Source organism: Loxodonta africana, chromosome 19 (genome assembly GCF_030014295.1).
Source record: "Loxodonta africana isolate mLoxAfr1 chromosome 19, mLoxAfr1.hap2, whole genome shotgun sequence".
NCBI lineage: Eukaryota > Metazoa > Chordata > Mammalia > Proboscidea > Elephantidae > Loxodonta > Loxodonta africana.
The window spans coordinates 31,058,279-31,077,164 of NC_087360.1; the positions used below are offsets into that span (position 1 = coordinate 31,058,279).

General features: G+C 40.8%; 1 protein-coding gene and 1 non-coding gene across 4 annotated transcripts in view; both read right to left on the bottom strand.

Moving 5' to 3' along the window:
• Positions 1-860: 860 nt before the first annotated feature.
• TRNAR-CCU (transfer RNA arginine (anticodon CCU)) lies at positions 861-931 on the bottom strand. Its single transcript has one exon. It is a non-coding gene; the product is annotated as a tRNA-Arg (tRNA).
• Positions 932-1,341: 410 nt separating this feature from the next.
• The window catches only part of GRK3 (G protein-coupled receptor kinase 3), a 155,315-nt gene continuing 137,770 nt past the window's right edge, over positions 1,342-18,886 (bottom strand). For all 3 annotated transcript variants that reach the window (XM_003419096.4, XM_010598772.3, XM_064272529.1), the window contains 3 exons: positions 16,071-16,207; positions 13,697-13,810; positions 1,342-10,978 (listed from right to left, as the gene is read on the bottom strand). In XM_003419096.4, the coding sequence (XP_003419144.1) occupies positions 10,817-10,978; positions 13,697-13,810; positions 16,071-16,207 (413 nt within the window). In that variant the 3' untranslated portion in view covers positions 1,342-10,816. The remainder of the gene's footprint in view (positions 10,979-13,696; positions 13,811-16,070; positions 16,208-18,886) is intronic.

Genomic DNA, 18,886 nt, shown 5'->3' on the forward strand with positions numbered 1-18,886 from the left:
GGAAAAGCAACATATTCCCATCAAGTTCCAGCTCTCACAGGTTTCACTGTGATTTTTTTTCAAGGCATACACACATTTTCCAAAATGAATATATGTGGCCTGTGCCCTCTTTCACTTAATAACATTTTGTGAACATCTTTCCACACCAATGTTCTTCTAGATCCAAGGTTATTTAAAGGACCTTAAAATAACCTAGTAAAACATCTTCAAAATAACATATTTGACTTCTTGCGCAGTTAAAAAAAAAGTTGTCAAATACATCACACATACACACATGAATGCATACAGACTTTCACTCACACAAAGTTATGTATAAAAACCAAAAAAACCAAACCCAGTGCCGTCGAGTCAATTCCGACTCATAGCGACCCTATGGGACAGAGTAGAACTGCCCCATAGAGTTTCCAAGGAGCGCCTGGCAGATACGAACTGCTGTCCCTTTGGTTAGCAGCTATAGCACTTAACCACTCTGCCACCAGGGTTCCCTAAAGTTTTGTATAGGTTATAAAGAATACGGAGGAGTGCGAATGCCTCCAAAACCCTTCTCTCACCCCCAGAAGTAACCAGTATTTTAATTTTGCTGATCATTCATGCTTCTTTCAGGTTTACCATCTATATTGTTCTTGTTGTTAAAAAAAAAAACTAGCTGCTGTCAAATCAGCCCACAACTCATGCCAACTCTATGCATAACGTATCGGACCATTGTAATCCATAAGGTTTGCATTGGCTGATTTTTCGGAATTAGATTGCCCTGTCTTTCTCCCTAGTCTGTCTCAGTCTGGAAGCTCCACTGAAACCTGTTCAGCATCAGAGCAACATGTAAGCCTCCACCGACAGACAGGTGGTGGCTGTGTTTGAGGTGCATTGGCTGAGAATCGAACTCGGGTCTCTTGCATAGGAAGCGAGAGTTCTACTACTGAACTACCAATGCCTTCGTGGCCTTAAAAAAAACACCAGCCAACCAAGCCCCATGCTTTCAATTCTGACTCATGGTGACCCCATGTGTTACAGAGTAGACCTGTCCTCCATAGGGTTTTCTGAACTATAATCTTTACAGAAGCAGGTTGCCAGGCCTTTCTTCTACATCATACTGGGTGAGTTCAGACCATCAGCCTTTAGGTTAGTGGTTCAGCACAAAGCACCCTGGTGGTGTAGTGGTTAAGAGGTATGGTTGCTAACCAAAAGGCCAGCAGTTTGAATCCACCAGGCTCTCCTTGGAAACCCTGTAAGGCAGTTCTACTCTGTCCTATAGGGTCGTTATAAGTCAGAATCGACTCGACGGCAGTGGGTTTTTTCGGAGGGGTTAGGGGCCTCCATCCACTATAAAACCAGAATTCAAGCTCGTTGCCATTAAGTTAATTCCAATTCATAGCGACCCTATTTTTTTTTTTTTTTCTATAGGACAGAGTAGAACTGCCCCATAGGGTTTCCAAGGCTATAATCTATGGAATCGGACTGCCACATCTTTCTTCTGTGGAGCAGCCGGTGGGGTTGAACTGCTGCCATTTCAATTAGCAGCCACGTGCTTAACCACTGCACCACGCAGACTCCTTCCATAATCTATAAAACCCAGTGCGTCAAGTCGATTCTGACTCATAGCAACCCTATAGGACAGAGTAGAACTGCCCCATAGAGTTTCCAAGGAGCACCTGGTGGATTCGAACTGCCAACACTTTGGTTAGTAGCTGTAGCACTTAACCACCACACCACCAGGGTTTCCTCCATAATCTATACGTATCCCTAAACGATATATTGCTTAGTTTGCCTATATTTAACCTTTGTGTAAATGAAATCATAATATACACCTTATTCTGACTTGGTCTTCTTTTATTCAGTTATGTTGTGATGTTGGTACCCATACTTCATTCATTTGCACAGCCATGCGGTATTCCACAGTGTAAATACACTGCACTGTATTTATCCATTGTACTTTTGATGGACATTCGGTTTATTCACACTTTGTTATTACAAACAACGCTATAATGAGTATCTCGTACACATCTTGGCATACTTGTGCCAAGAGTACACATATATACAACTAGGAGTGGAATTCACAGACCACAGGGAATGCACATGTTCAACTTTTCTAGAAAATACCAAATTGTTTTCAAAAGGGGTTGTAGCAGTGTGCACACCCAGTATGAGAACATCAGTTGCTCCACATTCTCACTAGGGCTTGAAATGATCAGACTTTAAAAATTTTGTCTTTCTGGAAGTTATGAAATGGAAACTAGTAAGGCAGCTCACTGGGTACTAATAACCTTGTGTATTTTCTTATGTTTCAGGGCCATTTGCTTCCTTTTCTGTATATTTACTTTTCATGCCTTTGGTCCATTTTTCTACTAGATTATTTGACTGTTTTACTTTTTACTCTCTTCATATGTTACATACTAGTCCTTTGGTCATACACATTACAAATATCTTCCCCCAGTTTCATGGTTTGTCTTTCACTCTTTGTCTTTCAATGAAGGAAAGCTAAATACAATCTCTCTTTTGGACTGATGGTTTTGATAATTTTCTTTTTTTTTTTTTTAAATAACTGGAATGTATTTGAAAAATATAGCTTTACACCAATCATAACCTGAACTGGGTGTGGGTGTGCTCGTCATTCAAAGCTTAGCTTTGCACTTGTGGTTCTGACACAATGATTTTTGGTCCTGCCTTTTTTGGACAGTCTTGACCCTCGTGGAGGAGACTCCTTGTCCCCTCCACCTTCCAGGGACTATGTAGTAAAGGTGCAGTTGGTCTTACAACTTCATTTCTCAGTTAGTTTGTTGTTGTTAGCTGCCTTCAAGTTGGTCCCTGACTCATAGCAATGCCGTGCATGATGGAATGGTACGCTGCCTGGTCCTGTACCATTCCAGGAATAGGTTGCAGATCGGACCGTTGTGATCCATAGAGTTTTCATTGATTGAGTTTTGGAAGTAGATTGCCAGGCCTTTCTTCCTAGTTTTAGTCTGGAAGCTCTGCTGAAACCTGTTCAGCATCACAGCAACACACAAGTTTTCACTGACAGATGGGTGGTAGCTGCACATGAGGTGCCTTGGTCTGCGGTTCCGTAAGCAGACAGTTCTGACCCAGCAGTGTGGGCTGAAACCACCTCCTGGGTTTCTGGATTAAAGTGTCTCGGGTCATGGCACCTCCTCAGCACATTGCGTAGAGTAGGACAGGGAGTTAGGGGTCCCCATCCCAGTAGACAAGATGGACCACCTGAACTTCTTCATCGCCCAGGCTTTCCAGATTCTCTTCTTGCAATGTATCTTCTGCTGGCGCCCTCAGTCTCCAAAATCCTGAGGCTGTGGAACTGGCTGCACTTCAGCAATCCAAGGAAACAGCAGAAATGCTCGTTGGCGATTCCTTTGCTCTTAGTAAAATCGTCTCTATGCAAATTTCTTGTCTCAGTTTCTCAGTGCTGCTGTAACAGAAATACCACAAGTGGGTGTCTTTAAAAAACAGAAATGTAGTTTCTCACAGTTCTGGAGGCTAGAAGTCTGAATTCAGGCACTGGCTCCAGGAGAAGGCTCCCTATTGGCTCTGGGGTAAGATCCCTGTCTCGGCTTCTACAGGCCCTGCATTCCTGGGTTCCTTGGCATCTATCCCCCCTTCCATTGGTGCTTGCTCCTGAATCTAATCTGCTGTTTTTACAGCTCGGAAGTTATTATTAGGTGTAGGTCTCATTTACGTAACCAAGAAAACCCTATTCCCAAACAGATTACATCCACAGGTTCTGTATAGGGGTTACGATTCCAAGACATATTTTGAGGGGACAGTTTTTGGTTTTGGTACTTCAAACCAGAACATCCCCCAAAGTCAGAATTCTTTAAAAGGAGTCATCTCCTATGTATTAACAGCTTGATAAAGAAATGCAGGTTTTAATTGGGGGAAAACAGCACACTGAAGTATCTTTGTACAGATTCTTTTTATTTAGATTTTTAAAAGTGTATATATATATATATATATATATATGTATATATATATGCAATTGGCCAACACAGAAACCCAGCCTGGCTGCTCCAAAATATCTATAAAAAAGGTAGTGATATTAACCGAGGGAGCACCCCTCCCGTAGGGCGGTTGACGTCATGGCGTCGACCGGAACAGCAACTCCACGTAGATACGATTTCAAACGTGCCCAAATCAGCAATATACTGAGGAGTGTAAAACTTCACTGACACAATAAATACGAAGAGAGATGAAACAAACGATAATTTTGATAGGTACAATATCTAGATTTACAACATTTAGTTCACCGGCTTCACTTTGTATAGCAATATACAATAGAAAATGAATTTCTTTTAGGGTATCAGACTTGGCCAAGAACAGAGCAAATATGTCACTATATTGATAGATATGCAACTATGGAAATAGGCAAAGAAATATGTCGGCAGAGAGGATGAACCCTCCCCCCCAGCAACAGATCTTCTATTTCACATGAATCGTTAACCCTTCAAATATAACCTCTTGAAAACAAACCTATGTCAAAAAGGACTCATTCCAAAATGTTTTACTGAAATTCTCTTCCAATTACACATGAAGGACTTGCCTTTATGACCCCATTTTCCAAATCATTTTGAAATAGCAAGAGGAAAAGAATCACACGGAAATGTGGTGCTCCTCAAGGCGATGCTTTCAAACATAGCTTGCGCCTTTACAAAGAAGGGCTAGCCCACGACAGAGTGCAGAAGGGAGTCCTTTCACTTTGTAGCTGATAAATCAGGCGCAATAATCGGGTCTTGAGGCAGTGGCAAAGCTAACAGTGAGGATTCTAGCACAGGAGTCAGAAGTTATGCTTCACAGTCCTATCTCAAATCCTGCAGGAGTACAACTCTACAGAAGAGATATCTACCTGCTCAGCTCACCAGGGCACCCAGACAACACTATCGCTTTAGAAACAAATCTATGTCACAAGGAAATCACACCAAAATGTTTTACTGAAGTCTTTCCGATAGAACCAGCTTAGAAGAAAGCATTGTGGGTACTCGCCAACACGCAGGAGGCCTTCTGAAGAGGTAGATGAAATCAGCATTTCACAGCAAATCTGCTGTCAGATGTTACCAAAAAAAAAAACAGTGCATCTGCCAGGTGGTGCAGACCAGAAGATATGCTGGGGGTGAAACCGTCCCAGGCAGTGAGAAGAGACGTCTGCCCACATTGCTGTACCCACCATTTCACTTATTTTGTGAAAAACAGAAAGGACTGCCATTTCTTTAAATAACCAACTATACAAATAAAAAGGAGCAGAAATGATCTGGAATGTTTCTGTTGCAAACAAACTTATAGATTCAATAAATAATATAAAATGCTCTTGTGTTAAAATAGAACTTTTGTTTTCTATATATATGTAGCTCAGCAATCTTTGTTACCCAGAAAAAGCCAACTCTATTGTAAATAGTTAAAACATAGAAAAATACAATTTAACAATAGAATTAAAAATGGCCAGTGTTTAGTTTGTAAATCACAGAGAATATATACATCACAGAATATAATCAACAAAGAAACAAAAAATTAAATTTCAAGTCCTTTTGCGACATGAATACACAGTTGGAAATATTTCTCCATTCCCTTCCCTTCCATCAAAGACATCTGGTATTTAGGACAGAACCAAAAATGGGAACATATCTGCCACTTTTCAGGCATGTTTTTCAAGTATATTATTTTCAGACCATTAGATATAGGAGAGTTTACTATATGAATGAGTTATTTAACTCTAAAATGCAGTTCAAAAAATTTTTTTCCTCTATGTGTTTGATGCGATGCATATACCATTAACTCATTTTCTGTATTTTTTTTTTAAGGTAATTTAAAATTTGCGTTGCTACATTTAACCATCAATGTCAGGCACGTGAGCCCGAGTCAGCAAAGTGGCCGCCATTGGTATTCCCCCCAGGCCTTTGGGAGGGCAAGCCTGTTCATTTTGTCATAGAAGAATAGGACTCTTAGTTCTCTGAGGACAAATAAAATCTAAAATCCATTATGACTTCAGCAAACACACGAGTAGCATATCAGAGTTCAACTTTCATTCATTCTACAATTAAAAAATATGTTTTTTTCACAATAAAAATCTTCTAATATGCTAATATGTGGTCTTGGTTAAAAAATTCATTGTAACATGACTTTAAGTAATTAGTTCGAGACTCAAGTAAATCTTACCAAGGGAGGGAAAATCATACTGGATTTTTAGAAAAAAATTTTTTTTGTTTTAATTTAACTTCCTCAAGCTCACTTCTAGATACATGACTGGCACAAAGCGTAAAGCTGAGGCTTGGTATTCTGATGGTTTTAGAAGAACTTTAATGTAGTCATAATGATGTCTGCAGCTGATCCACTGGACAACTCGCCGACAGAAACGAACACACACACAGTCAGCCGACAGGGGCCCTCAAGGCCGCCTTTGCTCTGGGCCTGTCAGCGCTTTCACCCGAGAGGCGCCCAGATGACAGGCAGCAGCAACTTGAGGTCTGCAGAAAGTCCTAACTGAAAGCAAAAAGCCTCCTAAGAAGTCTAAGCAGCTCCACAGCCAAACAGAAAGTAACCAAATAGTAAAATGAATTATTATTCAACTACACTCTTATAAAGGAGCCCTGGTGGTGCCGTGGTTAAATGCCCACCTGCTAACTGAAAGGTCAGCAGTTCAAATCCACCAGCCACTCTGTGGGAGAAAAGACCTGGTGATCTGCTCCTTTAAAGATTACAGCCTAGGTAACAGTATGGGGCAGCTGTACTCTGTCACAATGGGTCCCTATGCATTGGAATCAATGGCACCGAACAACAACACTGTTATGGCGGGGGAGGGACTTTAACTCAGCCATTGTATTGGCTGTTTATGGTATAAGGGGCTGATTTTGATCAGCACATTAACATCTTTCTTCTTTGTCTCATTTCTACTACTATTCTTCTCTCTGTGACACACACCTCACCCACCCCTCACGGCTCACCACCTCCCAGCCAAGCCTAAATCTTCTCTAGGTACTTAGGTACAAGCAACTAAGTCAATGCCTCACCCAGGGTGGGAGGGCTCATTTGGCAAGTATCTCTGATTGACACAGAAACATTTCCCTGAACATAATGGAGAAAAAAAGAATCACGTATGATTAAATCATACGAAATAAATCTTATTTTACAGCAGCATATTTCAAAGTACTTTTACAGATTTACATCTTCTGAAAGAGGTGGAACTTTGAAAATTGCACTGTCTTCCTGGTAGATTAAAATTTCAAGACATTTCTTAGGAAAATCAATTCCATCAAAAACTGGAATTGGCCCAATTACAAACTAAAAAAAAAAAAAAGATCATCATCAAAAACAAATACACACACACACTTTGATGTTTTAAAACAAGTTAAGTTCTATTGCTAATTGGTAAACAATATTTGATAATGGCCAGCGGGGGCTTCAAATAATTGTGTCTAATGTCCATATGGCATATCTCAAACCACAAGAGCTAAACCTTGCTTAGAAAGTATTTGTTGCTAGTTTTCTTGAGGAGAATGCCTCCTTCCATCAGCGTGCCTCGATATTTGGCCCTATTTTTATATCACAATTTGAAAATGTAATGTCAGTGAACCGCCAATCCGAGGCACGAGTACTTTGCATTAAAGATGAAAACAACAGCAACATTCTAGACGTTTTGCTGAAAAATCATACTTAAAGATGAAAAAGGAAAACCAAGGAGCCCAGATGACGAGATAAAAAAGCGGATATTTGAGATTCAAAAGAATAACCTTGGGTCCACAAACGTTTTTAATTTATTCCATATTATGTTTTATAGCAGCTTAAAGTAATCCTTTATTTTTAGGTTTTGCTTTATTGATTCCTTTGAATTGTGAAATGAAGACTTCTTATAGCATGATTTTATAGATATAACAGAAATCTCAATTATCTTTATTGACAATGTTAAAATATCCCAACCATATAAAGCTAAGACAATGAGAAAACTTGTGCTGAATTTTGTCCTTTGTAAACAGTCCAAATGTAGGGAGAATCAAGCATCTAGGAATTATGTAACACTCTTAGAACCTTCTAAGACAGCTAAGTATACAAAGACTTCTACACTAACTGACTTCTTTTTGGCCCGGGAGGCACCAGGTGCTGGCCTAAGCAGTGTCGTGGGTTCTTGAGGCAGAAACACTTGCCCCATCAGAAGGCTGCAGGCGCCAGTCCAGAGGGAAGGCTCTAGCATAACTCACGGCCACCCTAAGTAGCTCATCCCAAGCTCATGATGTACAGTGCTATTAATAAATTGCATCTAGATGTGTTTCTCAACGATGTCACTATAAATCAAAGTGTAGTGGGGGAACTGGAAGAGATTACTTGTAATAAATATGAGGCAAAAGGGCTTTCAGGATATGTTCCAGTTCATATTTCTTTCCTAAAAGATAGATTAACCTTATGTTCTATTCCACAGTAAAAACAATATTTTTGAGGAGATGCAGATTGGCTCAATTTTATGGCAACTGTGGAAGACAGCTCACTCTAGGCAAGTTTACTCATCCTTCTGGACACTCTGGCATTACTGATTGTTGTTGCTGTTGGGTGCTTTGAGTCCATTTTTGACCCCAAGTGACCCCATGTGACAGTAGAACTGCCCCATAGGGCTGTCTTGGCTGTAATGTAATCTTTACAGAAGCAGGCTGCCAGGTCTTTCTCCCAAGGAGGCGGTGGGTGAGTATGAACCACTGACCTTTCGGTTAGCAGCCAAGTGCTTAACTGTTACGCCACCGACGTGCCACAGCTGACAGGTATGAGATATGAGACGCTGAGCACAGCCTGTGATGGAGTCAGGGCACCTTCTCCACCTGAGACCTCTCCCCTGTCCAGTGGAGGTCTGAGGTCTTGCAATGTCTATACAACTGTAAATGCTGAGCACGGGTTAGCTGGGATGGAGACAGTAACAAGAACAGTCACAGCTATAATTAATGATGGCTAAGAAGATGATGATTAAAAAAAAAATTTTTTTTTTTTTTAAGAAGATGATGCCTGCTCCTTAAAAAGAACAACTACTTTTTCCTGTTTTGTTGTTGTTGGCTGTTGCTGTTGTTTTTACAGAATACGAATACAGTCCTTCCCTTTTAAATGAGGGAAACCCATGTAAAGAGTACACACCTTCTCCCACACCGGAAATAGCAGACAGCAGGACATGTATGTTAATTTAAACCCCAGCTGGTAGTTGAAATGGATAGTGAACTTCAGAATTTCTCCTCCAGAGTTACTTCTGTGAAATAATAGACCCTTTCAGTAAATTATATTCTAAACTCACAAAATAGAATTTCATGAGAAAGTACCTACTTTCCCCATGGACATAACACACGAATAAAAACCAAACATTTGGAACCACCAAAAATATCCAGGGCAGGATGTAGATAATTGTGATTTCCAGTTATTTATGTTGTTAGCAGTTAACTTAGAGACACACGATAAAACGGCACCGAGAATAGGACCAGGATGTGACTTCTTAAATTATTATTGTTTTTGGTCTGATGACATGGGGGACTTGGCTGGGAAAAACACTGGTTCTGATAACACAGCAATATTTGGGGCATGAAAAGGGCACAGAAGCCAAGGGGAAAACAAACTGTGGGGGCCCGCTGGGATCAGGCAGAAAGCCCTTTTGCTCCCATTAATGCTCCTCCCTTCAAGGAACAACCGAGTGCAAAGTACTACTCACCAATGACAGACAAGTGACGACAGAAAGGTCGATACACACCATAAACACTTTAACCCATTTTGACACATTCATTCATCAGCATTCTTTTTGCAATAAAATTCATTTAAAAATATCCTAAAAACGTACACCAGAGCAATTCCTTTCCTTCTTTTTCATATCCATTATTGATGTGTTTCGGAGAGGTCAGGCAGAAGGAACCAGAATTCCTGTGTCACACAAGTGCTTCTTGTAGAAACCCAAAAGACAGACATACCCATAAGCAGCCATCTGCCCCAGGGCATATGAAGGTGCTGTTGGCTTACTTGAGCAATCTGGATTTGAAAAGTATGAAAACTGCCATTGCCCTGACACTTAAAACCCTACCACCTCCCATTCAGAATCCCTGTGAACCCTCCCAATGATCTACTGCTAAACGCCTTAAATGATTAATTTATACCATAGCCTTTGGGATCATGTATCTTTGTTCTCATCTAACTGAGAGGTCCTGGGAATACATCTGTCAGAAGCAGGGCAGGCAGGACACACATGGGTACAGTGCACATTTGAAGGGCACAAGCTCAACATTTTCAGAAAATATCTTCAACTTTTAACCCTGGGGCAATAAGAAGCCAGGTCTGAAGTGCGCAAAAGAGTCATACGTACTGTGGCTCTCCCACTCCCCAGTCGTTTGGGGCAAAGACACAGGATCAGCAGTGACTGTTTATAGATAAGCCGTGGCAACACTAGGGCAGCCTACTAGCCAACACTGAACATTTTTTAAGTCCATCTTGGAAAGTCTAAGATATATACGATATCAGACATAAAAATTTAAGTGATAAGTAGGAATCATTTCAAGTTCCAGGTTCAGTATATACCAAAATAAGTGTGTAGCAAAGAAAAAGAGTCTTCCTTTCTTCAGTAGTTTTCGAGTGCAGACAGGTAGGATGGCGCATGAGGCCATCGGGCGGGGTGGGAAGGCGACCCCAGGCCTGAGGTGGTCACGGCTCCTATTAGGAGCATCTCGGCATCTCGAGTCTCCCCAGGCACGGAAGAACCCCAGTGATAAGTAAACCAAATGTCTAATCCTCACACTATTCCAGAAAGCTCTGGCAACACCCAGGTTAGAGCTTCCTCATGGCACAGTCTTCTCGGGACTCTCCCTATTCCTGGGTGTTAAAGGCCATTGCTGTTTCTGTGACACAGGGGTGGCTTCGAGAGCTCCACCACAGTGGATCGAGGCTTGTTGAGGAACTTTGGAGCTCGGCGCAGTAACCTCTGGGCTTCCTTAAAGGTTTCGGTCAACTCCTTTTTCCACTGTACAAACTCTGGATCACTCTGAGTGGAAACACAAATGTAGAAATGGTGACAGGTTCGTCCATTCTGCCCCAAAATTGTGGGTGCTTCTCAAAAGTATAAATGTTCTTGGAACATAAGGCAAGTTCTACTGAAAACCAAAAACCAAACGAAACGCACTGCTGTAGAGTCGATTCCGGCTCATAGCGACCCTATAGGACAGAGCAGTAGTGTCCGATAGAATTTCCAAGGAGCGCCTGGCGGATTCAAACTGCTGACCTCTTGGTTAGCAGCTGTAGCACTTAAGCACTACGCCACCAGGGTTTCTGTTCTACTGAAAGCATGCCCTATTATTCCACCCCATGGAAGAAGTCCTAGCGGTACAATGGTTAAGCGCTTGGCTGCTAATGGAAAGGTTGGCAGTTTGAACCCATTTAGCAGTTCCATGTGAGAAAATACCTGGCGATGTACTTCCATAAAGATTACAGCCTAGGATGCAGACCCCAAATTCTCATAAAAAGACCAGACTGAATGGTCTGATTGAGACTAGAATGACCCCCGGAGGTCATGGTCCCCAGACCATCTGTTAGCCCAAGACAGGAACCATTTATAAAGCTAACTCTTTAGACAGGGATTGGACTGGACTACAGGATAGAAAATGACATTGGTGAAGAATTAGTTTCTTGGATCAAGTAGACACATGAGGCTATATGGGCATCTCCTGTCTGAAGGGGAGATGAGAGGGTAGAGAGGATCAAAAGCTGGCTGAATGGACGCAAAAAGAGAGAGTGGAGGGAAGGAGTGTGCTGTCTCATTAGGGGGAGAGCAATCAGGAGTATATAAAAAAAATAGCATGGTGTTTATAAGTTTTTGTATGACAGTCCGAGTTGATTTGTAAACTTTCACTTAAAGCACAACAAAAATGAATTAAAAAAAAGATTACAACCTAGAAAACCTTGTGGGCAGTTCTAGTCTGTCATATGAGGCTGCTGAGTTGGAATCAACTCAATGGCACCCAACAGCAGCGGCAGCAGCAGCATCACTAACCGCTGGGTCACGCTGAGACTTCTCCCACAGTCTCCTTGCTGAGAGAAGGGGAGGAGCATATTAAAGCCCCTCAGATGATTCTGCTACAACTCCACTGTGAGAACCGCGGCCTTTCATCTATTTAGACACTATCTTTGATTTCTACAACGACCAAAGTATATAAAATAATATGAACCCTCTATAAAGGATCTTCACTCATTAGCAACAACAACAAAACAACAACAAAACCTACTGCTGTTGTGTTGATTTCAACTCAGGGAGACCCATGTGTTAGAGAGTAGAACTGCTCCATAGGGTTTTCTTGGCTGTATTTTTTTTTTTTTTAATTTTACTGTGATTTAGGTGAAAGATTACAGCACAGATTATTCATTCAAAAATTTATACACAAGTTGTTTTGTAACATTGGTTGCAATCCCCACAATGTTGTCAGCACTCTCCACCTTTCCTTTTACAGTCTGGGTCCCTATGTTCATTCATCTAGTTTTCCTGTCCCTTCTTGCCTTCTTGTCTTTGTTTTTGAGCAGATGTTGCCCATCTGGAAGCCCTGGTGGCGTAGGAGTTAAGTGCTGCTAACCAAGAGGCTGGCAGTTCAAATTCGCCAGGCACTCCTTGGGAACTCTACTGGGCAGTTCTACTCTGTCCTATAGGGTCGCTATGAGTTGGAATCGACTCAACGGCAGTGGGTTTAGTAGGGTTGCCCATTTGATCTCGTATACTTGATTGAACTAAGAAGCACGTTCCTCATATGTGTAATTGTTTTATAGGCCTGTCCAGTCTTTGCCTAAAAGGCGGGCTCTGGGAGTGGTTTCAGCTCTGAATTAGCAATGTGTCCGGGCCTGCCAGTCCCAGAGGTTCGTCCAGTTTCTGTCTGACCAGTCCTAAGTCTGGTCTGTTTTTGTGAATTGGAATTTTGTTCTACAACTTTTCTCTCACTCCGTCTGGGACCCTCTACTGTGATCCTTGTCAGAATCCTGGCTGTAATCTTTATGGAAGCAGATCACCAGGCCTTTCTTTCATGGCACTGCTGGGTAGTTTAGAGCTGCCAACCTTTAGGTTAGCAAATGAGTGCAAACCGTTCGCACCACCCAAGGACTTCCGTCTGTAACAGATCTTCACTGATACAACAAGTACTATTGAGATAATATGTGTGGAGGAGTTTGGACAAATTAAAAAAACCTTCACATGTGCAAGGTAGTTATGAAGTTATTAAACACATGTTTTTGTATGTACTACTGGTTTATCACTTTCATGTGGTCTCCTAAAACACACATACACACACCAGTAGGAAAAGCAAATCAGACTACAATACAACTTTGGGGAAAAAAAAGAAGGCATTTCTCTTTGGAGAAGTCACTTTGGTATCTTATATTTATTTAAACATACAAACCCCCACCTCAAAAATGCTGAAAGGTTAAGCTCTGAAAAGCTATGGAACACACAAAAGTCCAATCCCTCTAAAGTAACGGACAGTTTCCAGACAAGGGTAATCAATTATTTCAAATTACTAGTCAAATTATTCCTGCCATTTTCATATATTTGCTTCTTGAAAAAAATCACTGTTAATTTGCTGAAAACCTAGTATATTTGGACTTTCTTGCTAAATATGTAAGTGATAAAGCAGGGGGAAAGAAAATATAACCAGGCAGCTGTCTTTACTGAACTTTTATATAACCGCTGTAACCTCCACCTGAGAAAAAAGAAATAAGAACTCACCTCACACTGCAAAACAAACTGCTTCCCTCCTTTTATCCTTAGCAAAATGCATTTCTTGTCTTTAATCTGAGTTTCTTCCACAGATACAATCTGTTCCATAGTCAGCAAATTTTGCTAACCGTAAAAATAAAAACCGTAAGTTACTTCAAATTCTTTCATGATGGTTTAAGTTAAATTTAAAAATAATTCTGAAAACTACCAGCTTAGAACAAGTAAAAAAAAAAACAAAAAAACAGTATTTTTTTTCTTTCTCTGATGATAGTCTAGAATCAGTGAGAGAACAGCTCCAAAGGAACATATATACAAAAGTTTACATTGTCATATCTCAAAAAATGAATGGCCAAGAAAGGAATGTCTCTACAAGGCAAAACAACAAAGCCATCCCCTCAGTACAGAACTGACTTCTTAATATCATGAATCACAAGTAGACTTTCTGTGTCACACACTCTCAATGCTATCAATAAAGTTGTGAGGGAACAATGAAGCATTGGGTGTGAGTCACATGAGCAAAAGGTGTGCACTTCCGTCTCAGCAAAGCAACTCAGTCAATGTTTGGCAGTATTAGCTTGTAAGCTAACAGTATTTTGATAGTATCAAAATGATGTTAAAAACACAGGTGACATCCTCTAAAGATTGTCACACTGGGCCTATAGCATTATTGCTTAGGGTGAATGCTATAGTATCGGGATTACCTTACCCTTTTATGTTTTTTTTGATAAATACACCAGGAATCCTAAATGAAAAACAATACCGTCATAAACGCTCAAGTTCTCGCTGCTCTTTTTGATATTTAAGAATCCAGCCATGCGTATTATGTAGCTTCTCAAATAGAACACTACAGGTTGAATCTTTTAAAACCTAGATAATTTATTATATCACACGTTAATCAAAGAAAAAAAAAATTCCCCCTTACACCCCATTAAATCTCTTATGCTTTCAAATATCCTGAAAGATGGGACGATTTCCTTTCCATGTGAACCACAATGACTTACCAGTATGTGGGCTAATAGCTGCGTGATCAGTCCTGGGTCTGCTCGTTATCTAGACATAGACTGAGCTTTGGGGAGCTACTTTCATATCTCCTAGCATCTGAGTTACAATTCGGGGCCCCTAAAGAATCTCATCAATTGGAACTCAAATCCTAGATGTTACTTAAAAAAAAAAAGACTTCTAAAACTCTAGTAAGAGTGAGGAGATCCAGTTTATTTTTAAAGAAATGTGGTAATATGCCATTACAATCACTCACTATTGAGTGGCAACTTCACAGGGATTAAAAAACATATTCCAAGTCAAATATACAATATTTGGGCCCATTACTTCCCATACCTCTGCACACTGGAGAACCAATGGTCAGTGTTCCAACACATGGCTATGTTCTAAACACTTGGGACCACTGTCCTGCTTATGATGACTAACTTCCTACCCTTCCCCCAACGGCAGAAAACATGGCTTCCACTATGGTAGCTCCTTCCCTGGGCTCCTCACATAAAAAAAAAATAGTAGGTGCTTAATAGATGTTGCCTAACTTGCTGAAAGGGATAGTGGGGGTCATAAATTTCTTTTTATTTTAGTCACAAACAGTAGCTCTCAGAAGACCAGCTACAACTTCCTAATGTATGAAATCAACCTATAAAGTATCCAACGAGGTGAAGACAAAAGGAGGTGATGTTTGGGAACTTTGCCTTGGTGCCAGCCTCACAGCTCTGTGCCCCTTACCTCACCTTATCTGACCCAACCAGGGGAGGCTGTGTAACAGGGAGACTCATGTAACGGGGAACTGAAAGCACAGGCCGACCTGGGTCTGATCACCCTTCACCCAACAACTGACCAGCGGGCCGACCTGGTTCCTCTTTATAAAATGGGGGTTGGACCCTCAAGGTTTGCTGAACAGACCAAATAATTTTTTTTACAGCACCTGGCACATGTCAAACATGTAAAAATTGTAGAGTAGTTACTATGATTTCTATTTAGGTCACATTTCTCTCCTTTTACGGATGAGGAAACTGAGCTCAGAGCATCAACATAATGTGCTCAAAATCTCAGAGACACTGAGTATTGGACTGAAACATCTCTGCCTGATCTCGAGTCTCAGGTTTTTTTTTTTTTTGGTTTGTGATCTACCTACCCAACTGCTTCCCAGCCTTCTCCAAACCCATCTGGCAATGTGGTGCTTGTGGCCTCATGAAAAAGTAACCTTCCATTTTCCGATATTACAAAGTTCTTCCCTGGTTTATATGTTTAAAAGTTAAAGTGTGAATGTTAACGGCTATACTATTCAGAAGGGTATTCTATAAGACATGCCAGCAGTAGGAAGTAACCATATGACACAGAACATAAGGAAAGTAAGTGCTTAGAAGGACTGCTTTCCACTCACCCGAGACTCGCCCTCCCCTCTCCACTCGAGTCTATTTGGGAAAAGGTAGAAGTATCGCCGCTGCCACTGAGTCAGAAATGGGTTCCCCAGTTTTAACATGTAGCCATGCATAATACAGTCCTTTCCCAGCGCGTAATCTGAGAAGTATAAAAAGAACCATAAATTAAACAGGTTCTGAAACAGAAATGTCTTACCATTAGTCATACCATTCTCAGGAAAAAAAAAAAAGAATTGCATGCTTTTTGGAAAAATCTTGTTTCTAGAAATACAACACATTACAGAGCTCATTATTTCTATTTTAAACCCGTCTGATCCGGGGTTCTTAAGAACAGAGGTTTCTTGAGTTCTCTCTCTCAAAAAATCCACTGCTGTCAAGTCGATTCCAACTCATAGGGACTCTACAGGACAGAGGAGAACTGCCCCCATAGGGTTTCCAAGGCTGTAATCTTTATGGGAGCAGATTGCCACATCTGTCTCCTGTGGAGCAGCTGGTGGGTTCAGAACAGCTGGTGGGTTCTAACTGACAACTTTTTGGTTGGCAGCCAAGCTCTTAACTAACATATACTAACATATTAAATACTAATACATTAAATGGTTGCTTCTCAATATACTGACGCTCCTTATTGCTCTGGGAAACCCTGGTGGCTTAGTGGTTAAGTGCTATGGCTGCTAACCAAAAGTCAGCAGTTCATATCCACCAGGCGCTCCTTGGAAACACGATGGGGCAGTCAGTCCTACTATCTCCTATAGGGTCGCTAGGGTTCTATGAGTCAGAGTCGACTCGACGGCAATGGGTTTTTTTTTTTTTTTGGTTTTATTGCTCTGAATGGGCAAAAGTTTGTTCCCAAACCATTTTTTCATGATTAATAATGAGAATTGTAGAAGAGAGCATTTAAATTCAAGCTATTCCCAAAATACCTTTGCCTTTATCTGGGGTTGGGATTCTTCCTTTAATCATCACCCTTTTATCTTATAAATAATAATCAAATAAGAATTTTCTTGTCCAAGTAGGCTAACAAGCAAAAATTGTTTGCTCCTCATCTTATGGTTATATTTATCCCTCAAATCCATGGTTATGTGTACAGACCAGGCTAATTCAACTCATGTTGTGTCCTGATGATATTTTCATGGTGAAATATTGTCTCTTAAAAGAAAATATATTAATTTTAAGGGGCTTGCTATGCTTTAATTAAGGGCTTTGGTGATTTGTGCTAAAATCATTCATTCACTCACTCACTTATCCATTCAACAACTACTTATTGAATGCGTAGGCTCTGGGTATGTTCGAGGCATTCTGGATTCAGCAGTGAACAAAAAAGACAAAGATGCCTGCCCTCACAGAGCTTACATTCCAGTAGGAAATTCAGACAATAAACAAACAAGAAAAACCAACATTGTGTCACCTGGAGGAAGTACAAGAAAGAACAGAGCAGAGAGGGACAGAGGTGATGGGGTCAGCATGGTAACATTACCATTTAATCAACAACATGCTAGCACTTCCAACATGGACTTAAAGGATAAGTCTTCCATTTTTACCTCAGGGATCTAAGCCTAGACAATGTTTTTCTGTAAAAGTGACTTCTAAGATCTTCCGCCAAGCTTTAGGTATGCACAAATTAGTAACACCTATGAAGATAAATTTATTAATGTGCTAGACGCCGTGTATAATTGCGGCTCTGATTAACTGGATACACTTCAACAAGGTCATAAAGATTTTTTTTTTCTGGGTCGAATTTGTCAAGATTCTAGTGACATCGTGGCCCTCACTCGAGTAAATTACCATTGCTAGAATTTCCTGTGTAAAATGTGCTACAGAAAACAGCCCACGTGGATCTCGGTGGACCCATTCTCTAAAGACTCGCTCAGAATAAAGCTCCTTTCCCCCCAGAGTTGAGCTGAGCGCAGTTAAGCGGCTGCGACTTTACTCTGGTACACTCACGCAACTTCTACACGTCCTCGCATGCAAGATGATTAACGGATACGGGAGACTCTCAGGTAAAGCTGAGGAATCCTGCCCAAATAACCTTTTAATAGAAGAAAGAAGTTGTCTCTGGTTGTTCTTATTACATAATGTGAATTTTACGAAGGTCTTTACTTAGAGGTAAAATGAAAGGGTGTCTTACAATAATGATCAACTAAAATAAATATCCAAAATTCATGAAACCTTAGAAGCTTATTATTTTAAGAAATCACGAGTGGCTCTATTTGGTGACTCTAAAACTGGCTGCTTTATTTCACACTGGATGCCCTATATTCTACTTTGGAAATCCTGATAGGGCACTCAGTTCATTTAAATAGAAAAACATAATTGGCAATTCTTTAATGCAAACTAGGACAACTGGGTTGCAATATAGATGTATTTCATATCTGGTTTTTTTTTTTTTTTTAATAATTTTTATTGTGCTTTAAGTGAAAGTTTACAAATCAAGTCAGTCTCTCACACAAAAACCCACAGACACCTTGCTACACACTCCCCATTACTCGCCCCCTAATGAGACGGCCTGCCCTCTCCCTCCACTCTCTCTTTTCGTGTCCATTTTGCCAGCTTCTAACCCCCTCCTGGGTTTTGTGTGTGTGTGTGTGTGTGCGTTTATATCTGTTCCTCACCAGGACTGACTACATACTTTGCAGAGCTCAGTACAAAATGACCATGTGGGTCTCTGGCTGCAAAATGATTAAGAAATCTCAAGACGGCAAGAGCAGAGCATTAAACAAGCTTGGTGACCTGTGTGCGTGTACAGGTCACATACCCGTAAAGCTGACTCTGTTCCTGACACTTGAATATTCTGGAAAAAGTTCCAAGGTAGCCCTTAAGC